General features: G+C 47.8%; 5 protein-coding genes across 5 annotated transcripts; 2 read left to right on the top strand and 3 right to left on the bottom strand.

The window, feature by feature from the left end:
- Positions 1 to 1818: 1818 nt before the first annotated feature.
- On the top strand, positions 1819 to 4165 carry TREMEDRAFT_33043 (uncharacterized protein; the record flags this gene model as incomplete). The annotated part of the gene is made up of 13 exons (XM_007005948.1): positions 1819 to 1942; positions 2132 to 2252; positions 2302 to 2346; positions 2391 to 2427; positions 2470 to 2651; positions 2769 to 2976; positions 3031 to 3297; positions 3342 to 3460; positions 3512 to 3551; positions 3606 to 3650; positions 3685 to 3781; positions 3834 to 3991; positions 4043 to 4165. 13 exons carry the CDS (start codon positions 1819 to 1821, stop codon positions 4163 to 4165), a joined length of 1566 nt encoding a protein of 521 aa, XP_007006010.1.
- Positions 4166 to 4470: 305 nt separating this feature from the next.
- TREMEDRAFT_40232 (uncharacterized protein) lies at positions 4471 to 7217 on the bottom strand. The gene is made up of 12 exons (XM_007006002.1): positions 7101 to 7217; positions 7024 to 7052; positions 6840 to 6974; positions 6735 to 6790; positions 6611 to 6688; positions 6540 to 6575; positions 6468 to 6495; positions 6310 to 6420; positions 5772 to 6265; positions 5450 to 5697; positions 4877 to 5294; positions 4471 to 4602 (listed from the first exon to the last, which is right to left on the bottom strand). The coding sequence occupies exons 1-12, from the start codon at positions 7120 to 7122 to the stop codon at positions 4554 to 4556; spliced, it is 1704 nt and encodes a 567-aa protein (XP_007006064.1). The 5' UTR covers positions 7123 to 7217; the 3' UTR covers positions 4471 to 4553.
- Positions 7218 to 7785: 568 nt separating this feature from the next.
- On the bottom strand, positions 7786 to 9458 carry TREMEDRAFT_72123 (uncharacterized protein). Its single transcript, XM_007006257.1, has 7 exons — positions 9080 to 9458; positions 8994 to 9022; positions 8756 to 8944; positions 8475 to 8643; positions 8281 to 8353; positions 8114 to 8229; positions 7786 to 8022 (listed from the first exon to the last, which is right to left on the bottom strand). The coding sequence occupies exons 1-7, from the start codon at positions 9367 to 9369 to the stop codon at positions 7860 to 7862; spliced, it is 1029 nt and encodes a 342-aa protein (XP_007006319.1). The 5' UTR covers positions 9370 to 9458; the 3' UTR covers positions 7786 to 7859.
- Positions 9459 to 9936: 478 nt separating this feature from the next.
- Positions 9937 to 11481, top strand: TREMEDRAFT_64047 (uncharacterized protein; the record flags this gene model as incomplete). Its single annotated transcript, XM_007006183.1, has 6 exons — positions 9937 to 10090; positions 10136 to 10257; positions 10326 to 10469; positions 10691 to 10995; positions 11088 to 11219; positions 11283 to 11481. 6 exons carry the CDS (start codon positions 9937 to 9939, stop codon positions 11479 to 11481), a joined length of 1056 nt encoding a protein of 351 aa, XP_007006245.1.
- A 327-nt stretch (positions 11482 to 11808) lies between these two features.
- On the bottom strand, positions 11809 to 13869 carry TREMEDRAFT_74431 (uncharacterized protein; the record flags this gene model as incomplete). The annotated part of the gene is made up of 4 exons (XM_007006256.1): positions 13728 to 13869; positions 13254 to 13544; positions 12889 to 13203; positions 11809 to 12843 (listed from the first exon to the last, which is right to left on the bottom strand). The coding sequence occupies exons 2-4, from the start codon at positions 13512 to 13514 to the stop codon at positions 11809 to 11811; spliced, it is 1611 nt and encodes a 536-aa protein (XP_007006318.1). The 5' UTR covers positions 13515 to 13544; positions 13728 to 13869.
- Positions 13870 to 14238: the final 369 nt, after the last annotated feature.

The following is a 14238-nucleotide window of genomic DNA, read 5'->3' as shown; positions in this document are numbered from 1 at the left end:
TTGACGTGCACTAAGCTCTTGTGCTAAAGATCCAATGCTTTAGCTCATAGTGTGAGCTGCGACCCTTTATGAACTGCTTGTACTGGGACTGAGATTCATGATTTATGTCCGGTCATTACACTCGGAACACTCGGAACTGGTAGAATCAACCATCTCCATCCCTTGGACTGAAATCCATCCGGACACCCAGTACCCCTTTGTCATCCCTCCAGGACTCTGTATGCTATTTGGGGAAGAGCTCCTCCCCATTCTTCACCCTCCCCCTGACCTCATCCTTCCTGTCCACACAGCCTATTGCGTTCTATAACCCTGAGCGGAGAAACCATTCACAATTGTATGTCTTGGAGAATGATATGTGATCAAATTACTCTGATAAAACCCAAAAACAGCTCGGTTTCTCAATATCTCTTGATAAAATTCAAAGGCACAAAAACAGACTGTTAGGAATGTACGCTTGCTTCAAAAAAAATAAAGAAATTAGGAAAATAAAAAAAACCTTGGGCTGGCTTGAGATCAAAAATACTGGAGTGCATGGATTGGATGGATGGATTGATTAGATAGATTGGACCGAATGGAGTATAATATGGATCGGACGCACAGGATTAGAACACAGATCAGAATACTGTTTGGATGGAATGCCCTTAGAATGTACGGAAAAATAGGAAAACACTCGACATCTACAATATTGTAACGGTACTGGAAACACGACGACTAGGTCGCAGGTTGGGTCGAACTCGATGGATGTCTCGTGGAAATCTAGGGGCTCTGGTGCTAATGGATCGTGTCTCCTCTGCAATCGATGTAGCCAAAGAATGATATTGAAGAATCAGCAAAGTTGGTACTTTGCTGATTGTACTATATACTGTCTACGGCTATCTTTGTCCTCGTCTCCTTCCTGCTGCAAGCGTCTACGTACATACTCGGACAGGTGAAAAACCGCTTTGAGCAAACCCAGTGGGGAAAATCTCGAAAGGGGAAAACCCGTCCCTACCTACTGCAGCACTGCCTCCAACTCCCGCTTTCCTCCATCCTAATCCGTCGACCTCGATAGAGTTCCCTCGATTCGTTGTTACCCCGTAACAAATATCAAGTACAAGAACAGGATCATCATTCCCACTATCCTCCCACCATCATTATCCCTTTGCTCCTCTCAATCTCATTTGTTCCGTTTGATAAGCACTTCACCCTCTCCTATCGTTCACCCTCTCCTATCCTTATCGCTTCCCCCATGTTACCACTGTCCATTTACTCCCTGCAATAGCGGCTCACCTTTGTTCACCTATCGCTTTCACCTATCGCCATCACCTATCACTATCACCTATCACTATCACCTCTCGCTATCACCTATCGCTATCACCTATCGCTTCACTCTTCAATTACGCCATACGACTTCACTATCTCATAAGCTGCGAGGTCTTCGCTTTTCTGAGGGAGGGGAAGGTTGTAGTCGCTTCTAGATCCATGTGGTTCCTTCCACCCTTCCCTGGAACTTTCTATCACATTCTAGTACTTTCCTTCTGCTGGAATGTTCTCTCAGTTCTCCTGTTGATTTAGATCTGAGACAAGGTTAAATAGGCTGCTCTACCGTCTTTATGCATCCTTTTATTCTTCTGTTCTACATTGGAGACGTTCCGATTCCGATCGCGCGTGCTTACGATCGATCGTCAAGTTTTCCCTCTGAATCATGACGTTTGTCCATCTCGTCATCGGTCGCGATTCATGTAAGGTGATGTTCTTGGTACTCACTATCATGTCTCTCAATCACTCACGTTTACCATCGACCTGACCACAAGAGAAGGACTGATCGTCATTTTCAACATGTTTTCTAGGAAACAAGAACCAAGATGTAAGAGAGTGTTGGTCGTTGGTGCTGGAGCTGCAGGTATGGCATGTGCCGATTCTTTATCGCTTCATCCTGACAAGTTCAAGGTGACTCTGATTGGTGAGTCATTCTTTCTGCTTCTTCGTCGTTTGGCTTGACCGTTTGTCCTCTCTTACGCTATGATATGTCCGGGAGAGGAGACATGCGGCGGGATTCATTGCGATAACCAGTACTTATGTGTCATGATCCGGTGTCGGAGACTGATGAAACGCCTGGGAACCCGGGGTAGTAGCTGACAACTGATGGCAGACGCACAAGGATACTGCGGAGGACAGGCATTCTCTATCCCTCTACCCAAGTCGGGTCCGGGATCCAACGCCGGGGCAGAATGGATGAACCAAGGTGTTCAAGGCGGCAGCCATATCTACTCGTTAATACCACCACTCTTCCCGTACGGTCAAATGCGTACTGATATCCAGACATACTTTCTATCAATTCAGAAAGTTCGGCTACGAGGCTGAGCCGTAGGTCTCGCCATGTGAGCTCATGACGCGATGCTGAAAGGTAGAGTCGACTTACAGGTCTCGTTCGGGAAGGGAGACAAGGTGAGCTAGCAAACTACATAAGGGTCATCGCTGATGGGATAGTTTTGGTCCAATCTCTTCCCCACAAACCTGGTAGCTTCTCATGCGAAGGACATCGCTCGGTTCGAATCTGCCGTGAAATGGTTTCGTCGCCTGGAAGTCATATGGGCAGTCGTGCCGATCAAGATATCGTTGAAGCTGTGGGGTTTGAGTGAACAGTTTATCAATTACATGATTTATCCATCGTATGTCTCTCCTGCCTCTTCCTTGGACATTCCAGTTCAGACAATCTTCAGCACTGAAATATATTGGCTTTTTGGCGCTCAAACCTTTTGTGTGTGGACATATGGTTGACACATCAGCCTCGCCCTCTTCCTCGGTACGGGTAATGCTACTCCCGATTTGCCGACTATCATGCTCGAACGACTATATACCTCTCCGACATATGGTATGTGGTATCCAATCGACAACAAATCATTGTCGTCCAACCTTCCTCCCATGGTAGTGTTTCCGGAAACCTCTGCATTTTACTCCAAATGGCAAAAAACTCTCGAAGACAGAGGTGTCAGGGTAAGTTATTACCTTACGTTGAAAGTGGTGATTGAACATGGAATTGATTTCTAGGTGAAATTGAACACCGAGCTAACCACCGTCCTAACTCGTAAACCCACTGTGCAAGTATTGCTTCGTCCTCGGAGACAACAAAAAGACTTTCATAATCCGAATGACGCCGATGAAGATCTCGTACCTGTCCGGGAAGAATTTGACGAGATCGTCCTATGTGTGTTGTCCGACACTGCCAAGAGGGTACTGGGTAAGCAAGCGACATGGTTTGAGCGGTGGGTTTTGGGAAACGCCAGATGGAGTGATGATATCACCGTGACTCATACGGTAAGCGATCGTTGACTGGATGAATAGTGAACTGAACGATACAGGACAGTGAGTATATACGTAAACACTATACTGTCGAATTCGACGAAAGTCAGGCGGTAGAACAGCTTGGAGGGAGGGACGAATCCAGTCGTATACGTAAAGGTCGCAATGAGTTTCAACCGTAGGTCTCCTCAACTCCGAGTTCGAAATCAGTTGGTGTGTTGATAAACAGAATGTATATGATCGCTCAGGAGAAGGACCCTCGCAAATTGGTAGGTCACCAGGAGACCTCCTCGTATTAGTGATAGGAATGCTTACTATGGGAGGAAATGTGCTTTGATTGTTCTGCTTTCCAATATCAACTAGACAAGGTAAGTCAATACTATCGACTCGACTGACTTTCAGCATCGTCCATTTGAAGATCACGTCTTTCAAACCATCTTTCTGGACAAGAACAACGCACATTTGTGGACCAAAGAAGAAATCAGCAAAGACAAGATCAGTACGTTTTCTTCACGCTCACCAAGCTCCCACTCCAAAAGCTGACCGAACAGTCCGAGAAGATTGGTGGCACCAATTGTGTCATTCATGGACGCACTACGTGTCTGTCGTACCATTCATTGGGTTCTTGAATCGGAACAAATCGCATACGACTTATGCCGGATCATGGACTCTTGTCAACGCTCATGAGGTCGCGATCATCAGTGGGATGGTGAGTCGCCAGTCGCATGTGCACTTTTATAGTCATGGCTGATGGGAACAGGCCGCGGCGTACAAGCTCGGTGCTGACTACCCAAAAGAGTTGAGGGAGGATACGATCGGACGAAGGGCTATGGCGGCGTATTTGATGCTCGCTCATGGTCTTCGACTTCGAGGTGTTGTTTGAGTAGTCATGTCAGCCTGTAGCATGTATGTAACAGTAATGATTTGGATATCCCCACAGTGTCTCGTGTTCATATGGACTTATGACGACTGCTGGGAGGGTTAAGGAAGTCCGTTGAATCTTGATCGAGTACCAGCTAATCACCATAGATTATGATTGGTCATTGTCCTCCGCAACTCGGATGACATTAAAGTGATAGTTGTCAGGAGAGCCGTTGTCAAAAGCGCAGCGCTGCTCAGTGACAAGTAATCAAGTAGGACGCGTTCCGGAATAGCCATCGTATAAGCCGCTGATACAAGCAACGGTGGAGCAAGGGAATTACTGCATGATATAATACTCCGATGCAAGACAGATGTGATGAGCTACTACTAACACAACAAATCAACTATTGTCAAAGACCACCAAAGACGAGACCAATGACGACGTATATGAGAGTGAGACTGTGGTCAGTCAACAGAGATCTTAGTTGACAAGAGAGGCGTTGAAATGATCTGGAGGTCTCACAGGGGATCGTCCGAGAAGAAAGGCAGAGATTGCAGGGCATTTTCTCTGAGGCAAGGACAAAGAAAACATGCGGATGGTCTGAGAGAGAAGAGGTGGGGAAGTGGACAGCTTCAGCAAGGGATGTATAAGGTGGCGAACGAAGAGGCTAGATTATGAATGCAAAGATTCGATGTAAGGGAGATCAATGAAGGAGAAAAATCAATCACTCACGGCGGCGTCAAAACGGCATAAGACCAGCTGATGGTTTTCGATATCAATCTCTCGAAAGCATCCCCGGAAGCTGCCTGAGTGATCTGAGCCAAGGTCAATGCCGGTGGTGAAGAAACCAGCAACACGGCTGATAATATAAATACTGGGTCTTCGGCAGCTTCGAATGGGTCGGTCCGAGCTATCAAAGCTATAAGAGGTAACATGAGAAGGGGTACGACGACCATACGACTGATGACCGCCACAAAGACGGTTTTGTTCTCTCCTGAATAGACCGGATTGGAAGAATGGACTATGGAACGGAATTTTCGCTCGAAATAGCCTAGGGAGGTGTTGGATTCTGAGGGGGATTGAGGTGGAGGGATAGATGGTTGAGAGGGAGCGTAGAAGAAGGCGCCTAAAACCACCAATGTCACAGGGACTGGATTAATCAGCTCTTCCTCTTCAAGACAAGCTGGGGATCGTTCAGTAGTAGGCACTGTGTGATAGTCTTGCGACGAGAAGAAGAGCAATCTCATGATCCTTGTTGGAAACGGTGTCTGCGGGAGAGGTCTATGAGTGTATCCGGCGACTCACTTGAACATTGTCCCGCAGATCGTACAGCCTCTTCAAACGGTTTGATCTTCCCTATCGATGCTTGTAATGGCGGTATCAAAGCGATAAAGATTGATAGTAACGCAGCATACATGGGTACTGTCATGAACGCGTTGACGGCTTTCAAAGTTGTCCTTGCACCGTGCTTGATTTGCGACATCAAAGCACGTAAGCGTGTGGTAGGCGGTGTGGAGGTGTTCCTCCTTCTTAGCGAAAGTGGGGTGAGATCACTCTAATCATGAGTGTGCTATTTATGGCTGGGGGATGGGTATATGTTCTCACCAATTCCTCTTCCTCCTCCAACTCCTCGTCATCCTCATCACTACTATCCTCTGGTTCTGGCGATAACATCAATCTCTGTCTTCTTGGAGCTTCTGGTAAACCCCAGAATTCCCGTCCGCTTTCCGTCCTTGTGACGTGTTTCCGAGGGGGTACGGAACTCGCTCGAGCACTGGAACTTGTCATTGCTCTTGACACTCCTGGAGGATGCATGGACAGTGCGGAACCCGGTCCAGTGAGCCAAGAGATGGATGGTGAAGGTGAAGAATCTCTTGGATGTTCATGTAAGACCGATAGACTATTCCGCCCGATCCGTTCTTCCTCGTCCGCCAGCGAAAGGGAATGTGTGTTGGCGAAAAAGGGATCCGTCTCTTGGGCTCCGGGGTGAGGGATGAGAGACTCGGGTGATCTGACGTGTTGATCAGAGGAGAGGTGGATCTGAGGTGGGATGGCAGATTCGACTTCCGGAACCTCTTCGTCGGCTTGGGACAGGAGTTTCACGCCCCATGACCAACGTAGCTGACGAACTCAGCAAAGTCTATCTACGAGACTGGACGACTCACCATCATACCAAGAGTGGAGTAGAGAACGAGGTACGTCAACGCTCGACCTAACATTTGATCTTTCGAATCGTCTGCTCCCCATTTTAAATGAGGTACTTCAATCACTAATGACTGTTTATGGGTTAGACACGCTGCACTCGAATCCGGGATTGACTCACTTGTATCAGAGCGATAGGGAGTGAATTACTGAACACGATCAGCTGAGCTCCAGCGAGTCGACAACTGCTCACCTATTTTGGAACATGGATGCGCATATAGCAAATGCCCTACTCGTCAGTCAAGTCACCTGAAAGAGACTCACGTTTGAGACCGACTAAGACGAAACGCTCTGGATAAACCCCACGCCACTCCGGCAGATACGGCAGTCACGAGGACAAATCTACTTGGTCAGCACTACATCCCTGCGTCAAAGCAAAGAATCTCACCCTAATGGAATGATCCACATCTCCTTTAATTTGCCGGGGGTCAGAGAGAAAGCCACCTACGACCATTAGCTCACGATCGTACGCAAAAGATGGACGGTGGCTAACCTTGGCGAACAACAGGGCTGGGGTGAAAAGAGACACGTTTATGACATTCAACTTTCTTTGAGTGGCCTTATCTGTCACTCCAGCTCGAGAGAGGACATATCCTGCGAGACATAACAGGAAGACTTGTATGACTGACTGCTTGGTGAGCTAAAGGAATGGAAGTAGACGATGAGTACAGACATACCTCGAAGACGGTGACTAAAAGGGTCTTGACTGTTCATGAGCTCTCTCAAAAAAACGGGGGAGTCGTGACAGACTCACTGGGCACTTGAGCACCTGACATGTTAGAGAACTGACAGACGGTAGAAGTGTACGCTTGTACTTTTGAGTATACTTTTGGAAGAGATGAAATGAGATTAGTAAGATGCAATATGTTACAATTCCCAGCACTGCACGAGTTGCCAAGAGAGAGAGAGGGATGCAGGCGAGGCAGCTTGGCGATGACTCCGTAGTCAGTGTTACGTAATCATACAGGATTGAACGGAGAGGCTGAAACTGTTGAAATCTTCTGGGTCGAGTGAACAACTCCCCCTATACATAAGCATCCGTCTCGTCTTGATTGGCCGCAAGACACCCGGTATCCCCCTGATATGGTCTGGGTACCGGGTAGGTTCCAAGCCTGCGATCTGCGGATTGCGAGACTTGGAACCCATCAGACTCCCATGGACCGCGGATCTCTCTATGCTAACCCGCATCTCCGTCCATGACCGTCGAACAGCCTTGCGGTCATGACTCAATGTACGATGTTTGTCTTACTTTCAAGTCGCTCAACCGCTAATCATCACTGGCCCCTCGCTTCTCGGGTCAATATGGTGAGTCACCCATCTAATCTTATTGATTGTCGGGCGCCGGACTTGACGGCGGCGGATAAATTTCTCACCTCGGGTCCAGGCGGTATCAACTCATTGGCCATATTTTGAGTATGTAACACGAGAGAAAGATACAGGACGATCATCTACTATGCATTCTGTATTCCCAAATATCAAAAAACCACTTCTACCAATCTTCTCCCTCTTTTTATCACCACTTACCAGGTCCGGGGTATTTATCATCCTCCACAGGTTTAGGGGTTTGTCCGAAAGCCGTCTTGGGGTCGTATGGGTGAACTGAAGCGAAATGCTTTGCGATCTCATCCCTTCTGGCGATCCAAACACCATCGACAGACTTGATGTATTCGAGGAATCTGTTTATCAGCGAGAGCTCGTTCGTATCTTACACCTAGAATCGATACTCGGTCTTGTGACGGATGTGGAGGATAAGGTAAATTAACATACTGCTCGAGCCAATAAGCACGGGTACCACGACCGGTGATATGAGGGTGAAGAAGGATGGTCATCATTTTAGGTTCGCCATCGACACCTTCCTCGTATAGGATATCAAAGGTGTCTTTCTGATAAATTAGCATACGATCGACAAAGAATGTCACGAGTATAAAACGCACCAGGTACTTGAAATAAGCCTGAGGAGTGTTAGGACCGTTACCGAGGAGGTTGTATTTGGCGTCGCTAACATCGCTGAATCGTCAGCGATATCCAAGGTTGATTCAAGAGGATATTAGAGGGAACTGGGGAAACCGGTGATGACCCAAGAACATAGGAGAGAGAGAAATGTCGTGGTTGAATTGAAAAGACTCACTAGGAGAAAGGCAACATCAAAAGACCTTTGTCATGGACGGGAGATTTAGTCCAGAATGGAAGATCGTCACTGCACGAATCGGAAGAGTAAAGTAAAGGAAGACCTTTATCTTCCATAGCTTGAGCGTACAATCGGATAGTACGATTAGACCTGCGGTCGGTGAACCAACCTGAGATGTGAGCTTGGTCCCAAGTAGATCTATACCTTGAAGTCGAAGGCGGGACATGAAGAAGACGGTCTGAATAGATGGATTGAGATTTACAAAGAGAAATGTAACATACCAGCTGGGATGGTCTTGTCACCGGTGATCTCCTGAAGCTTGTCGAGAGATTCACGGATCATGGAATCTTCTTCCTCTGGGGAAACACCATCGAGAAGGTCGATCCAACGTTTTCCACCAAGAGTGATCTCTGCGCCAGAGTCCAAGATAGGTTTGACCCAGTAAGGAACTTTCTCCATAGCGAGGGTATCTATCTGTCAATTTCCGTAAAGATTAAGCGGGAAAAGGGAATAACTTACACATGTTCCAAGTCAAAGGTACACCTTGACTGAAAAAGGTCAACTATTGTACTTTTACTTTCAAAACTCGTTCAATCTTCACTCACCGTTTGAAAAGATCAAGCAACCTGGGAACACCGATCCTGGTACCGTATTCATATTGGTTCTCCAACAAATCATCCTTACCCTTCTTTCCTCTAGCTCGGATGGGCAATTCAGTGAGATAATACTCTGTCTCGGCGTCTCCCAATTCGATACTACGCTCAGATCCTACGTTGTATTGAGCGATAAAGTTGATGGCGATCTTTGCGCCTTTGGGCCATTTTGGGTCGATGTTCTTGTAACCGTAACCTACGAACTCACGTTCGAGAGTAAAGTCAGAAAGATCGCGACTCATTTTGAATGTTTAAAAGACGTGTCTGTGTAGGTGATGGAGAAAGACGTTATGAGTGCGATAAATGAAGTTGAAAGATGAATAGATGGTGTAGATGAGAACGAAGTAAGAGTAGAGTATTGAAACCGAAAGCTCTACATCCCGGTACGAAGACGAGATAAGGTGGTGGTTGGACGGAAAGCGTTGTGGTTGGTTCGGAACGTATAATATCTCGGAACATGTTCCCGGTGACCAAGTAGGAAACAGGTAATCCAATAGAATTAGGGTCCACGTTTCAATGTGTGAGCATTCACGCACGGAAACCGAGTCCGATAAGGAACTGAGATCACCGTCGGTCTTGTCATCTGTCTCGTTATCGGGTCACTTTGCCCGGAAGATAAGCTTCATCTCATCGGAATCACTGCCGGACCATCATGTCCCGAGGGGGGGGTTCTTTCCTACCTACAACCCCATTCGATGTAGCTCTATCGATATCTCAACCTATCGTCTTTCTCTCTCTCTCTCTCTCTCTCTCTCTCTCTCATCTACCATCTCATCATCTAACAAATCTTTTACAACCTACTCATCATCATGGCAGCGATTTACGATGGAAAACCCGTTGTTCTCTCCGGTGGAGACAAATATCTCTTTGACCCTCCTCGTGATTTCGTAGGATACGGTTTGGAACAACCTACCAACCCTTGGCCTAATGGTGCTAAAATCGCCGTCAGTTTCACTCACAACTGTAAGTCATCCGGGAATATGTAGACCCGGTGCTGATTGATCAAAGACGAAGAAGGTGGTGAATCTACACTCTGGAACGGAGATGACAGGTCTATCGCTTCTCTTCATGAACTTCTTCCTAATCGTGAAGCTCAAATCGGTAAAAGGGACTTTCTCGTCGAGAGCATGGTGAGTTTTGTTTGATTTTAAGTAAACGTTGTCAAGGTACATCAGATCAGAGCTGATGGGGAAAACAGTACGAGTACGGAGCTAGACAGGGTTTCCCTCGTTTGTTGAAACTTTTCGATAAATACGGTTTCAAATTCACCACTTGGGTGGTAGCTCGTGCTGCTGAAGTCACCGGACCTTACCCTAAACTCTGTGCTGATCTCGGTCATGAGGTGAGTTAGGAGATTTGTCAATCGACCTCCCCTTACCCCTTTCAGTAACCTCATTGGGAATCTTCCACGTGACTCGTCTCCCTTTCCCCTGAGTACAATATCACAACAATGATGCACCTTTTCATAGTGCTGGAATACGAGTACATATACCCTTTTCTTGGTGGTGGGGTGGTAGGGGAGGGCGAGGTTTGCAGGTACTCCAACAACACGCTAATCTCTAGATCGCATGTCACGGTAACCGTTGGTCCGTACCTGGTGAAAGTTTTGATGAAGCCAAATGGCACATTAACAGGTCTTTCGATAGACTTCAAAAAGCTACCGGTTTGACAGACGTTCCAACAGCTTGGTTCATGGCCAATTCCACTCTCGATACTAAATTAGCTCGTGCGGAAGTTCATAAAGAACGTGGTGTACCTCTTCTTTATCATTCTGACACTTACGCGACCGATACTCCTTATTGGATTCAAGATCCTCTTGTCGTTAAAGGTGAAGAAGATAAAGGAATGCTTTCAATCCCTTACAGTTTGTAAGTTTTTTTTCATTCATCTATCATTTCTTTTAATCTCATATCATATCATCTGTCATGCGTAATGATCCATCATGTTGATATAATTTTAGGTGTAACAACGACGCTTGTTGGTTCTCACCTATCGGACATTCTTGGTATAACGCCGATGATTGTTTCGATCAACTTAAAACCGACTTTGATTACCTTTACGCAGAAGGTCAACGTGGTACTCCCAGGATGATGTGAGTCAAAAACAAAAAAAAAACTTCTTCGTCGACGTAAGAGACACCAGCTGATTAAGTTAGGACCATCGCTATGCACAGTCGTGTTTACGGTAAACCAGGAAAGACTATGGCTCTCAAGAAATTCATGGAGTACATTTCTTCTAAACCTGACGTTTGGGTGGCTACCCGTCGTGAGATCGCAGAGGCTTGGCGCAAGAACCACCCTTACGAGAAAGAAGGTCCTACCGCCAACTTGCACGCCGACGTTAAGAAATATTAGAGAATAGTCATAAAAGAGTCAAGGATAGCTTGGGTTTAGGTTGATGCACTTTGTCAGATGCAAACTATCGTTAGAAGCTCTCTGGGTTGTAGGCGCATGGCGCCCGATTGCAGGTAGCCGGATCGCGTTTCACCAGAGTTCACTTACTTCACTCTACTGCTGACTCTCGTCAACTATCGTACCCCCTCCTTTTCGAATGAGCGGCATATGACACATGCGTGGAGACCACAGGTTTTACATTTTAAACGACCCAGATACACCTCTCATATACAATCCCCGTCCCACTGGACCCTGCCCTTTTCCCTCCGCATCCTGTCACACCCCTGTTCAGAAACCCCATAACCCACGACTCCGAGGTCTTCCCTCCTCATTTGCCATCGGTTCCAGCCCGAAGCCCTGCGCTTCGAGCAACTCATGATCCCCATCGTCATTCTGCGACACAGGGGCATGTCCTTCACCTCGGCCTCGCCGACCGTAATGTCCCAAGAACCCTCTATGTATATCTCTCGCCCCATCCCATGCTTCTCGGAATGCCGCCGTGTAATATGACAATGACCTCGGCCCAGGTAAGTCTTGACTCCTCTCCATCGCCTCATTCTCAATTCTGGTACTGATCGGCTCGTCCTCGTCTCGGTTCGCCGCCGCCTGAGCCGCTTCCGATTCCCTCTGCGCCTGTCGCAAACCTCTCTCAAATCGTTTCACTCTCCACCATCCTCCCAAGCTCGTGAGGACCAAGAACCATCCGATACTCATGAGCATGAAACTGAACCATTCGTTGGCACGTCCGACGTCGGTTGCGCTCGGAAGTCCCAGCATATCGGTCAAACTCCGATTGTGAGCTTGAGCCCAGAGTTCCGCTTCGTGTGCGTCATGCAGGATGATTGGCGGGGCGTCGGGTGGGCCGTCAGGATCACGCAATGTGGCCGGCCAAGGACTACCTGGACCCCAGAAGGCGTTGATGGCCTGTTCCGCAGCGATCTCGTCTTCGCTGGCTCCCGATGGAGGGGCGGGATCAGAGGGGTCGTATGGAAATTTGCCAGAGTTTATAAGGTCCATAGCTTTAGTTCGAAGATTGAGACCAAATTGTATCAATGTGATACCCAGTCCAACACGAGAACCGTACTTGGCGGCGTGTGTGGTATGCAGAACGTATGTGAGGAGGAAACCGACGAATTGAAAGGAGACAGAGACTATGAGGTTCCAGAAAAAGCCAAAGAGATTACCCGAGGGCATACCATCGATAAGAATATCATCTCCCGACATGGAGCTGGTCAAGGGGCCGAAAGGTGAATTGTTCGATGGAAGGACGACCGTTGTATCCCAGTAAGGAGGAACAGCATCCCTGAGAGCGGCCTGATATGACTGGATTGTCAGTTGACTGTCAACACGCATTAATCCGTGACTCACAGGAGGCCCATCCTTCTGTTCATTCTCTGGCACCCACTCGGGACCCTCACGAACAGCAGCGTTGTCGAGATTTGGTCTGGCTGAAAGGTTGCTGAACACACCGCTCTGACCACCACCCAAGACTCTTGAACCAGGAGTAGGAGAAGCCTGACGAGGGAGAATGGATGTGGGTAGGATACCTCCAAGGAAATGACGGTGGTGTTGTGGATTCGGTCGGACTATGGGGCCAGTGGAGACGATACCGTTGGTGTTTCCTGGAGCGGGATTCTGCGCAGAATACTCTTCGAAAGGAGGAGGGGATGGAGGCGGTAGAGTCTGGCTTCGTCAGTGGAGGGAACTACCAGACGATGAGATTCGAAACTTACATAATCACGCTCAAAATCATAATCGCCCGGCATGGGTCCGTTCTGCGGCAAGAGGGTATGCGATTCTTGACCTTCTTCATCATCCGGTCCGTCAAAGGCGGCGTCCATTTCTGCCGGGTTGGGCATCTGGGGGGCCGTTCGTCGAGAAAGAAAGGGAAAGGCCGAGATCGAAGGTTGTCGGAGGGAGTGTAGAGATGAGCGCCGAGAGTGAGAGGGTGAGGAGAGGGAAGAAGAGATGGGATGATATAGTCCGGATGACATGGCGGGAGATGAAGTGATGAAGGGGTCAATCTGGCGAGTCAGCGTGAAAGCACAAAGGATGGAGAGCTTGGCTAGTATGAGTCATAAAACGTTGTGATTATAGTCATGCTCAAGCTTCAGAGATGGTAAGAGCTGCTATGTAAGTCGTGGGATTGTGGGAGGGATATGACAATAAAGTGGCCGTGTGGATTGCTAAGGCGATTGACTACGCACCTGTTGAATGATGGTTTCTCGATCTTGCTGTCGCTCCGGCCAAGTCGTAATGTCTGCACACACAGATGCTTTCAGATTTTAAACGAGGATCTTAGTATGAGGAGATGCTATAGGGCTATGTTTGTGGACGACACTGAGATAGAAAGTAGGCACAGAGATGTTAGCAAGCAGAGAGAGAAGGGGGGGGGAGAGAGAAGGCCGGGGGGGGGAGAAGAGCACACGAATCGCCGAGCAGTGAAAGGGGATTGCTTACGTAAGGCTTTGCCACCGACGGTCCCCTGACAAGCTTTTCTACGAGTACTGTAACTTACTTATGGTGCAACGACGATGCATTGGAGGATGGATGATGAGTACAGGGTATATAGTGTGCCCATACCGTGCATCTTCATATAGTTAGCCGCTCTACCTCCGTGGGTGGTCATCTGTATACATGAATGACGTTTTGGGCAGAACTAGTCGTCTAGTCACCTGACACGAGACAGGAAACCCACATTTGCTGTCTCTTGCTCCC

Source organism: Tremella mesenterica, assembly GCF_000271645.1.
Source record: "Tremella mesenterica DSM 1558 unplaced genomic scaffold TREMEscaffold_9, whole genome shotgun sequence".
NCBI lineage: Eukaryota > Fungi > Basidiomycota > Tremellomycetes > Tremellales > Tremellaceae > Tremella > Tremella mesenterica.
This window is presented reverse-complemented; position numbering and strand designations above follow the sequence as displayed.

Bases quoted from the DNA above. Each gene is read 5' to 3' on its own strand.
- TREMEDRAFT_72123 (XM_007006257.1), bottom strand. From the start codon at position 9,369: ATGAGTCGCGATCTTTCTGACTTTACTCTCGAACGTGAGTTCGTAGGT. The intron at 8,945-8,993 runs GTAAGTTATTCC...ATTGACAGATAG, and splicing joins ACCTTTGACTTGGAACATGT to ATACCCTCGCTATGGAGAAA. The intron at 8,230-8,280 runs GTGCGTTTTATA...CTAATTTATCAG, and splicing joins AGGCTTATTTCAAGTACCTG to AAAGACACCTTTGATATCCT.
- TREMEDRAFT_40232 (XM_007006002.1), bottom strand. From the start codon at position 7,122: ATGTCAGGTGCTCAAGTGCCCA. The intron at 6,576-6,610 runs GTGAGTCTCTTT...ACTGACGAGTAG, and splicing joins CGTCTTAGTCGGTCTCAAAC to GGCATTTGCTATATGCGCAT. The intron at 5,698-5,771 runs GTTGGAGGAGGA...TCATGATTAGAG, and splicing joins AGTGATGAGGATGACGAGGA to TGATCTCACCCCACTTTCGC.